This window comes from Solenopsis invicta, chromosome 1 (assembly GCF_016802725.1).
Source record: "Solenopsis invicta isolate M01_SB chromosome 1, UNIL_Sinv_3.0, whole genome shotgun sequence".
NCBI classification, from domain to species: domain Eukaryota; kingdom Metazoa; phylum Arthropoda; class Insecta; order Hymenoptera; family Formicidae; genus Solenopsis; species Solenopsis invicta.
The window spans coordinates 1,478,700-1,491,076 of NC_052664.1; the positions used below are offsets into that span (position 1 = coordinate 1,478,700).

General features: G+C 30.7%; 1 protein-coding gene across 4 annotated transcripts in view; it reads left to right on the plus strand.

Moving 5' to 3' along the window:
• The window catches only part of LOC105202925 (5-hydroxytryptamine receptor 1), a 492,922-nt gene extending 482,991 nt beyond the window's left edge, over window positions 1-9,931 (plus strand). For all 4 annotated transcript variants that reach the window (XM_039452417.1, XM_039452412.1, XM_039452415.1 and 1 more), the window contains one exon: window positions 8,090-9,931. In XM_039452417.1, the coding sequence (XP_039308351.1) occupies window positions 8,090-8,884 (795 nt within the window). In that variant the 3' untranslated portion in view covers window positions 8,885-9,931. The remainder of the gene's footprint in view (window positions 1-8,089) is intronic.
• The last annotated feature ends 2,446 nt before the right edge of the window (window positions 9,932-12,377 follow it).

Genomic DNA, 12,377 nt, shown 5'->3' on the forward strand with positions numbered 1-12,377 from the left:
CAATACAAATTGAACAACAATGTCTTTTACGGTCGCAGCTAGATCTTCGTGCTTATATTGTTTGTGTGATTTTATATACTTTCCTCAAGTTCTTATTTTCACTCTTATTGTTAGTCATTAATTGACTTACATACAACTATACACGCGCGCACAGACACACACACACACACACACACACACACACACACACACACATACGCGCACACATAAACGAAAACTGCTTGATTTACGTGAGTTTCTTCGCTTCTCACATAAGGGATGCATTCTATGGATATTCTATGAACATCTACAACATTACAGATCATGCACGCATGATTTCCTCGTTAAGACATTCAATCTAAGGATACGTTAGAATGTTAGATCTTAAACTGCATTTATTTTATTTTGAATAAATTGATTAAAATTAAAACAAAACCTATTATTTTCGATTTTATACTTGACAAATTAGCGATCTAGCATTATGTATACTTAATAAAATTTGTTGTTTGTTTTCATCTTCACCAATCCAAGGCATTTGCAGCGCTCGATATCTTTTATATTACGAACATATCATCTCAATCACCTTCCCAAAGTCTTTGTATGACTTGGAATGAATATTTAATTTTATCACTACTGATATAAACTCATTTCTTAAATTCTAAAATAATTGCTTTGAAAACACTCTTAATCAAAATACATCTTTAATGCGGTATCTTTTTTATAGTATTTTATGTGATTTTTAATAACGAGTAACAGGAACGACTCCGTCGTGTTCATCTGTCGGCGGTACAGCATATTGTTGTAATTAGAAATTTCATAGATACAAAGATTAAAAATTGTTTAATCGCCATATGAATTTGGCCACATTTTTAAAATATTTGCCTTAAATATGTGCTAAAGTGCTAAGTAATAGCATATTTGTTCCTTCCTCTCCCCTCATAAATCCACACACATACAAAATCGTACATACAAAATATTATTATAATAAAAAAATAAGTATACGTATATGTATACATATAGAATAAACAAAAATAAATTAAGCATTTCACATATAAGAGGCGAAAGAACTTATGTAAATTAAATAGAATTAACAGTTTGTTTTTAAATAGGACATTTTGCGCGCGTACGCGTGTGTGTATGTGTGTGTGAATAAATGGCTGAGTAAGTGGGTGAAAATAAGTATGTTTAGTTCTTGTAACTTAACATTTTGGAATATATGATTTTAAAGCAAAATAGTAGCATATTACTCCTTTTCTCCTCCTTCGCTCTCCCATATATAACACGCACATGCACAGGCAAAAATGTATACATATGAAATATTTTCATGTATGTATGTGTAAATCACATATTACTAAAGTCTCTTTATTTATTATAAAGGTTGATTTGGATTATTACAAAAATACTCATAAAATACAATATTTTAAACGTCTGTAACAAAAAAAAAACTAGCCATTTCTGAGCTTTGTGTTTAAGGAGATTTTTGATCAACCAGTCAAAAACTATAACAAAAGTTTTAAAAATTTCACCAAAAGCCAAAAACCCTTGATTTAATGTGGTTTGTTTTAAAATAATAGCAAAGTGATACACCAAAGAATTTGATCTTTTGTAATGACGCTCCGAATGAAAATGATGACAATCCCTGCAATAAGTGATATAATTTTCACACAAAAATCATTAAAAAGTTCTATAATTTTGAAATCTTTTGTTTATCTAGCCTGTTTGCTGTGACGATAGTGCGATGATAAATCACCAATTCACATATAATACCGGCAAGCACATAACGCATTCAAGCATGAATATCGCATTGCAGGAAATTGGCCTGTATAATAGGAAAATTGATGTATATCGACAGATATCGATTATCAGTGCATACCGATGGTAATAACGAGCGATAACACTTGTTACTGTCACCAATGATTTCAACCATAAATAGGAAGAGTAATTCTAGCGCTTTTAACACCTATGTTCAATATATTTTGTTTTATTATTTAAATATATTATATGGTAAATATATTATATATAAATTTATTATTTAAATATATTTATAGGTTAGCCATTTAATCGATTAATTTATAGCTAAATATTGCGAAATTGAAAGTAAAAAAACTGTTTGATCTTTGAATTGATCTTCTATTTGTAATTACATGATGTTTGAGGTTTGAAATGTTCTATGAATGGCAGATAAGTGGAAAAAAAAATTATTTGCATGATTTTATTGTAATTTTTATAATGTCACATGAGAAACATTATTTATGCGGGCATACTTTAAGTCTATTATTTAGCATATTAATAATTATTCCATTTATATCAAGAGCGTTCATTCTAAAGTATGTCGCATTCTGCTCTTTCTCGCGTTCTATTTTCACATGAACGACTACACCTCCTTTTTATTTATACAGAAATACAAGCATTTTTATACGTTAGAGATAACGTAGGAAATGCGAGTCAAACGCGGTAGTTGGAGCGTCAATAATAATAGTACATGTATTTCGCTTTTAGTACATAAATATGCATAACATATTGGACGCGTTTCGACTTCCCTTCAAGTCATTTTTAACGATTCAAAAATAACATTGTATTATGAGCTGTGTAGAGTAATGATCGCGTTGACTGTGTACTATTATTATTGACGCACCAACTACCGCGTTTGACTCGCATTTCCTACGTTATTCTCTAATTTTAATATTGTCGAGTTTATCTTAAATATTTTGATATTTTTATACGTAATATATTACATCTTTTTACAAGGTATTTGATAACAATATGATTTTTTAAGTAAAAAAAAATAGTCACATAATAGAAAAAATTGACCTTAAAAAAAATACATGTTGTATCGGTCGTTATTTTTGCAATGTAAAATGTAGAAGGAAAGCGGTCAAATTATAGGCATCAGCTACAGAGTGTAGTTTTTTAAACAATTTATTCTCCTTTAATATTACATTAGTACGTTGTGATCAAACTTAATTTTTATCAACTCAGTAGAAATAATAGACAATTAATTTATCGCATATTAATTAATAAATTTATATCGCAATTATCTTACGTCTAGAGTTTGAAAGAGCCAATATCCACGCGAGATAACACTTAATTTTTAATGATAAAGTCATTACTGTCAAAGATGGTTTGTCTATTCACGTGCAAAAGTATTGATAATAATTCATCAGTCAGTGGCAGAAATTTCGTTCAGTCCAAGTGAAGTATGTAGAATTCTGTGAGAATTAAAAAAGCAATTATTTCAACTAGGATAAACCAAGTAAATCAATAACTTTACAGATCACAAAATTGCGTTAAACGAGATTGTCCTATTTCTTACAGGAATATTGAAAGGAATATAATTACAAAAAGGCTACCCAAAGTTTTTGGTTAAGATGATGTCAAGTGAAAATTTTAGAAGTTAATGTAGGATCGTGTTGTCCGTCCGGTTTTTTACGGTCTCTGTATCTTCGACTGTGCCCCGAGAATGACTGCATAAATTTTCTCTTATGTAGATCAATTATAAAAAGACTTATTTCAGAAATGATTCATATAACCGGACTCGGTCTTCTGTTGTTTATTATGTTTGCCACCGATCTGGTGTCCATCCAGCTTACCTCTAAATTTTACATGTATGATAACGACGTCATTCTTTTTAATTCTTTGATCCGCTCGATTGGTCGATGAATCGCGATCTCCGAATGGTTGCCGAATAAACCTCCTCAACTCCACATAAATTCTTCCAAGTCGTCCTTGTTTCTTGCTTAAGCTTTCCAATCCTTATCTCGCCTACTTTCTTTTATTATTTATCTCAATTCCACACAAATTCCTTACTCTCTATCTGTTAAAATACTTGGCGTTAAAATACTTTGGTACTAGTTAAAATACTTTACTTTGACTTCTCTTGGTCCTTTGCCGATTATGTTACCGCTAAGTGCTAAACAGCCTTCCTCCGGTTCCGTCGTTTATATTTCTATCGTCATATTCTCTCAACTCTTTGTAAGCTCCTTGTCTTCCAACTTCTCAAAATCTCACTCTTCAACTACGTCAATGTGGTTTATATATCTGCTTTCATCCAGCAATTATTTAATCGTATTTTACGCGTATAGAACTTCTGTCTTAGTTTCTTCTGCAACATTCGTAAATACGATTACATCTCCCCAAGTTCTGTTCTTACGTTCCGGCTAGTTAAAAAACCGGTAACGATTTATCCTCCATTTATGTTGTCTCGTTTATCATCTCTTTCATTCCAGCATTCCTTTGTACTTACCTCGATTTCTGCACCTTAACTCTGAATTTCATTCCCGTAGTTCTCCTCTTTTACGACTGTGAAAGCGAATATCAGAAGGTGTCTAGCTTTGCTCTCCATCGCTTTGCCAAACTGTGTGCCGTTTTCTCCTACATAGCAATCAACTATTTTAGCAAGTTATCTCCATCCAATAAGTCCTCTACTTTTCTTTCTTCTTTTTGCTTTGCCATTATGGACTTTATTTAGATTAACGCGCAATAAAATGTTATTCTTATTTCAATTATGTTTTATTTTTTTTATTTTCTAATTTTTATTTTGAATTTTTATTTTTGTCATGCGTGTCAGTCTATCGGCACTGTAATTCCATTTCTTATTTGTTGAGTCTATATGCGTTAGCAATGTAAAACTGCATTTCTTCAATTTTATTGCAGTTTTATAGCCTTATAAATAATATTTCATGAGTCACAACATTATCTCAATTTTTGTCTCTGTTGTTTGGATGGCTTAGCAGCAGCAAGCCTAGCACTTTATCTTTAATGTATTCGCGTACATACACATTTACTCACGTTTCTCTGTCATACTTAAATATAATTATGTAAGTACATAATAAATTAAATTAAATATAAAGAAACAACAGAATGGTTTGAAATCTAATAAGGATACCGAACTTATTTAACAAGGCGTATTTTAATATTCTAGATAAACATGCCCACAATAAATTTAAAAAAAAGTATTCACGTTCTTATGAAAGACCTTGGTTTGGTATACCGTATATATTGACTTACAGGGAAATCCACTCAGTCATCCTCGGGACACGGTCAAAGACACACAAACCATGAAAAACGATCAGACAGCACGATTTTGTATCAATTTCTCTTATATTAAAATTTTCACTTGACGTAATCTTAATCAAAAACATCGGGTGGCAGTTCCGTAACTTAGTATTCCTGTAACGAACAAAACAATTTCGTTTAATGTAATTTGTAATTTGTAAAGTTGTTAAGGTATAAATATACGGTTTATCCTAAATGAAACGGTTTCAAATTCTACATACTTCACTAATACTACATGAATAGTAAACACAAAACAGATTTACTCGGATCAAGCAAAATTTTTGACCGATGAATTGTTATCAATACTTTTACACGTGGACAAACCATCCTACAGTAATGACTTTAATGACGTTAAAAATAAAGTGCTGACTTGCATTGATATAGTTCTTATTAACTAAACATAAGAAAATCGCGATATTTTTTTAATTAATATGCGTTTAAAATACTTGTTAATTATTTCTATTATTGTAAATTTTAACATGATACAATTCTTTAACACAAGTTTGTCATAGAATTTTCCAGATCTATAAGTAAAAGTTCAAATAGAAGAACGAATATAATATACTAAATAGACAATTTACAGAAACAATTTACTAAAGATATAATTACAATCAATTACAGTCCATACAATTACATTTACAATGAATTTTTAATAATTTGTTTATAACAATTAGTTACAAAATTGATTCTATATTTTTTTACGCTCTGGTCTCATTTGCGATTATATCTTTAGCTAATCTTGCTAATCTGGTCATGAGTTTTAATGGATTAATCAGTTACCTTTTTCAATATAATCAGCACGTTTCGATGAAAAAAGCCTTGGCTTTCTGCGTATCTTAAGGGACTATGTTCAATGTAAAAAAGTCACTTTGTGACGTAACGTGATAAAATATAAATCCACTTGAAATGTGAAAAACTTGAGATTGTAAAACGCGTTAACTAATTTTAGTTTTTAAAGAAGCCCAATAAGTTAATAAATTAACATTAAAAATAAATAATAATACATATGTGTAATGATGAGAACAAGTACGTGGTTCCCACGTTCCATCCACGTGTATTATGTAAAATTCGTGGACAGGACTTTATCGACTTGATATGCACATGAATTCTACGTGAACACTTTCATGTAGATTTTAATATATTTTACTCCCGTAGAATTACTGATGAAATTTGACGGAGATTAAGATAGGTGACAGCAATGTAGATTTCATGGGAATAAATTCATATCTACTTATCCTATACAATTCACGTAAAATTATTAATTAAATTTAAAGGAGATAAAAATAGGAGATAGCAACATAGAATTTAGGTAAGTAATTTTTTCATGTGCGGGGTTATTTCGTTTAGCTATGAATACTTGTATTTTTGAACAGCATATATAAATTATTTGAAACTTATGCTTGTGCTCTTTTGATTTTGAAGTCCAAGATTTTTTTCTTGAACACAATACTGTTGAGAAACATAAATATTATCGATTGACGAGATAGATCTATGAATGAAGAAACCTCGATCTACATCCCAGTGAGCAGACAATACAGGGACGGAGACTTCCTTATGCTGGGTGTGGAGCATTCCACACCCAGAGCTCCCGTGGGTGTGGAATTCCACACCCAGAATTTGGGGTATTTAAAAAAAATATTTTAATTTTTAATAAATTTCAAGAATTTTTGACAAAAAACAATATTTGACTACGGTGCCTACGCTGCATGCTACCGCCCTACTTACCCAACTCTCATATCTCGTATCCCCTCACTTTTTACATATCCTACCTAACCTTCCCATACTTTCGTTGTTAACCGCGCGTGCCTACCTCGTGCTCGAGATCTCATTTCTCTTCATTGAACTAAACATAAAAAATTTTTTTACCTCCATTACATTAGAAAAGATTTCTTTAAATTAAAATGTTACTTAAATAAATCTTTAAATTGTTTTTTATTTAATCTTAAAAAATTTTTATACGCTACTGGATCTTTGACTGAAAATTCATTATGTAACATTAAGTATACTTTACTTTCTTCTGATATGTCATAACTTACACCAAATATTTCTATTGTGTTTACGAAGTTTATTTCTACGAGTAGATATTGCTGTAATATAATTATAGCGTTAAATATTATATATATATATATATATATATATATATATATATATATATATATATATATATAAAATAGGATAAGATTTCTTGTGATATCTTAAACTTATACAGAAAATATGTTTCATATATATAACAAAAGCGATATTATTGAAACTACCTACACCACCCCCCTGCTTCAAGGTACTCCACACCCAGAAAAATCAGAAGTCTCCGTTCCTGTCCAATAGCGTTTGCGAGCGCAGTGGTTTAACTTAACTTGAGTCGGGTTAATGACGCCATATGCTGGAATCGTTCAATCAGAACTTAATCGCAATATTGCTGGTTGTGCGATTTGGCCATGGGCGAAGGACAACTTTCGCCGTGCTTTATGACGGAGTCGACCTACTATTCTTTCTTATATTGTGGTTCAGGTCACGCGCGTAGATCGTGGCTGCGGACGGCGACGGAATGAAAGCGCACAGAGATGCGAAGCGCACAGAAGCGTTTGCTCGCTCACTCGGTTTTCGGTTATTTAATTAGGCGCTATGCATAATTGCTGTCCGGCGGTTGCTCGGCCAGACGGCTCGAATGGTTAGGCGGTCCGGGGGGGAGGGGGGTCGTCGGAAGGTGGTTTGTTACATGTTTTTATGGATAGTCATATTACAACCACTTTTTTTTCCACCACCAATTATGCAGTGCATTAAATTTTTCTAAATCACGTCCTAAATAATAAATATTTTATTACTTTAAGTCTAAAATCTGTCAAACCTTTCTTTGATAAATATAATTATTCAAGTTTCCATAGAAAATGTAATTATATACAAAAATTATTCCATAAAATAAAAATAGGTTCCATATTACTCTCTTCTCCCCTACGCTATAACTGATATGAGCTATTTTATATTGTTTTAATATTTTTATTGATCCAAAATTTAAACTTATTAATAGTAAATAATATAATGAATTGTTTTATTACAGAGCAAGGATAGTCCAAAACGACATCCCGTCAACGAGCGTCGAGAGAATCTGACGCGAAACATGCTGCAGAAATCGATAAGAATACTGAGGACACGTAACAATCGGGTTTGCACATGTAACAGGCGCCAACAAAGAAGAAAGAGAAGTGAACGGAAAGCTAGTACCACCTTGGGCATCATCGTTGGTGCATTTATTGTTTGTTGGCTGCCGTTTTTTATGCTGGCACTAATTAGACCATTCTACAAACCTGATGATATCCCACACTCAGTCTCGTCTCTATTCCTCTGGCTCGGTTATTGTAACAGCGCATTAAATCCTATCATTTACGCGATCTTCAACAAAGAAATACGTAAACCATTTATCCTGATAATGTGCCTACGCTGGCGCAATCTTAATGAATTAATGCGTGAAGAGTATTACCATCAACAATTTGGTGAACGAAGGACAAGGAATGGTACAAATGATGGTACAGAGAACACCGAGCGTGCGGATCTTGTCGATAACCAGATCATCGGTCATTATAATCAAGATATCGACAATAAAATCCAGAATGTCGATAATAACAACCAGAACGTCGACAATAATAATCAAGATATTGACCATGACAATCAAGACGCCAGCAATAACAATCAGGATGTTGATGATAACAATCAACATGTTGACGATAACCAAGACGTTGGTGATAACAAGCAGATCGTCGACAATAAAAAACAAAACCTTGATGATAAGATTATCATTAACAATCAAATTGTTATTAAAATTGCGGAAGAATCCAATGAGATACCTTCCTTCTGATTCGAGGCGTGTTCCTCGAATAACGAGGACGATGATATTCGACAAAGATCGTCGTCGTATTATAAAGACACGTTTCAAGTTGTTGCAGAAGTTCATGCACCTTATGCAACAGAGACTCTTGTATAATCGATCAAGGAATATGCGATGCATGTTTTAGGACGGGAACTCGCCATCTTTTCCTAGAAAATCTTTCTATTATCTAATTAAGGATTATCTAAATAGGAATGTGACTGTTCTTTTTTCCTATTAACTTAGATATTTTTTCTACTGTCATCATCTTGTTATCGTCGGTGTTCTAATTGTTATCGCCGATGTTCTAATTATTACAATCGACATCTTGATTATTATTATCAACGTTCTGGTTGTTGTTATCAACATTCTAGTTGTTATTGTATATCAGATCATTGACATCATTATCTTTCTTTGTTGAAAACGAAGAAAATGCAATTTTTCCTATGTATCATCTTAATCGTAACTTAACCCGGAAGTGGTCGCACCCCGGTCATTTTGCCACATTTTCTCGTTCTTTTTCGTTCTATATCTCTCAACTTATTGGTATTATAATATTTTCTTACGTATACTTTTTTTAATGTTTCTTTATATATAATATGGAGAAACAGCACAATGTTTATTCTTATGTAAAATTTGACATACTTATAACAGTCAGTCTAAATGACGGTACCGCGCTCACTTGCTACTTATTTTGCTTCGCTTATTTTTTTCGTTTTTTTAATATAACTGAACATAACGTACTTCTTGATATAATATACCAGAAAAAAATATAATTATGGATGAACGTATATTAAGTAGTTTTGAAAAAATGTTCAAAGATACCAAATTCGAGAAAAGAGAGAAAAAAAAGAAACTTTTATTTTATTTGTATAGTATAACTAATAATAAGTAATAATCAATAAGAAAACATTTCAATAATTTAAAGGAACATAATACATTGAGGAAAATCGCCAATGCTGGCTCACTTCCTAAAGCGGAATCCCTGTGTTTCTTAGAAATTAAATATTATACTATATTAATACTAATACTAAAAAACATAATCTACCTTAATTAAGGCCAGGTTCTACTTTTGGTAAAAAAAAAAATAGATTTTTTTTACATTTTTTACATCACTAAAATGTGTAGAATGTACTTGTAAAACAATTTTGCAGAATTCAAGTTATTTAAAAAGGTATGGTCTATTGAACGCAACAACATTGACGTGACACAGTCGTATAAAATAGGATTATTTAGCCAATTTAAATGCTTATAGTGAAAACCTTTGCTTTTTCTCATACATAGAACAGTATAAATCTATAAGGCACAATTTTGGTTGATAACAATGGGAACTAAAAAATATGTAACTAATTTTATCTAGTACTCAGTTCAATTTTAAACGCGTTTTCTTTTAACTATATTTTTTAATATTCAGAACTGGATATCTTACGAACCGGTCAACCAATTAAATGCGCTCAAATTGTATAATGATAATTAGATATTTTTTATTGGAAGATAAACCTCAATAAAACATAAAAAAGATTAATATTTTTGGCATAGCATTAAATTTGAAAAAAAAAACAATCAAACATGAACTTAAAGTTTGAAAAATCGTTATTTTAAAATTGTTGAATATTTTATTTTACATTGTAATTATGCTTTAATAAATTCAATATTTTTTATTAAATTTTCCTATAAGTTTGTGTCTTACAAGTTTTAGAGTATTTTGTTTGAGATTGGGCCGCATAAATAAAAAGCTGTTCAGACTGATACAACGATGGCCGCCATTTCAACCTCAGTAAAGCATCCCCACCATAAAAAATAGGAATGTGGCACAATTAATCGCTTATTTATTGTTAATTTATTGCCGTAGTTCCAAATTTATTACTGGAAATTACAATAGAAAATGGGAATGGTGCCTCGAAATTACGCTAGCACCCCTACTCCGAAAAAGATATAAAGTATCATAAATAAAAAAACAAGTACACTAAAATTTTTTTACTAATTAATTAATCTAAAATATTGCAAAAAGATATTAAAAATAAAGTAACCTAGTTCGAAATTTGTTGCTCGTAGTTTAAGTTAACAAAATCAATAGTGGCAGTGTCAGCGTAACATACAAAAGTATATGAAATAAATTTAATTACTTGCCGTGCTGATTTTGATATTAAAATGATTTTATTGTTTTTAAAATAAGCCGATTCCAAATTTATTGCTCATGATTTAAGTTAACTATAATAATAACTGTAAGAAAATGTTAACATTTACTAGCTATCGTAATTTTTTGTTCCTCACTAGCCATCGTGGGATCACTCGTGTTTTACGCTTTTATTAAAGAGTACATAATGCGATATATGGTTTTCAACCATAATTTTGTTTAGTTTGAACTTTCTAGTACACGATTAAAAAATGAAATAACAATTGGTGAAACTATATAATTTTGGCAAATATGTGAACAAAGTTGATTTTTGAAAACTCAAAACTTTCTTAAAAATCATTAGAGAAATTTGATTTGAAAAAGAAATTAATGTTAAAGAATCATATTTTTATTTAAAAATATTGCATTAATTTGAAATCATAATTTAATGTTAATTTTGCAACATGAATAATGCTTATCTTTATGATATAAAATGAACGAATAATATAGGATTTTCAATAAATATAATTTTAGTTTTATGACTTTAATGAATTTTAATACGAATTTAGTGTTGCAAAGTAAAAATTACATTTCTATATTTTTTAAAACTATGTATATACATATGATAGATGTTTGGGGTTTGACACAGAGGTAGCACCTTTAAGGAAGGGCGGTCACATCCAATAAGTATGGCTCAAAGCAACTGGTTCTCGTATGGAGCCTAGCCCTTACTTATGGCTTTCTGTGCTACACCCCGAGCAACTACATTGACCTATACGCCAAACTAACAAAGGGAATCCATGAGAAATGTCTCACCGGTTTTAATACAATTTTTTGGGTATGTAGTATTCACTCACACCTTTACTGTAGTAAAGCCGTTCGTTCCACAACTTAGGCATTCTTGAGAAAATAACGATTAAATATTTCCAGCACCTATAGTATCGTTACAGAAGAACGATTGTCAATTTATAAATAATTTTTTTATAAATAATTTTTAAATTGTTATAAATAATTTTTAAATAGTTTTTAATTATTTAATATAAAATGTCTTTTTTAAATTTACATTTGTCTACTCCGAAGGATGACTGCGTTGAAGCTTTGTTGTTATTGTTGATTTTAAGCAAGGAGTTTCATATACCAGCTAACACAAGGACTAGATCAAAAAAATAAAACAATAACCGTTTTATTTGGAAACCGTTGTAGGTATAACAATTTATAAACATTTATTTTAACGTTCCTAAAACAGTTATTGTAATTTTTTATTGCAAATATATTTGTTTGTGTTTATGAGAAATTTTAATTTAATTAATAAGGGCATTTTTAAATTCTTTGAATTTTTTATACAACATTTTATATTAAACAATTGAA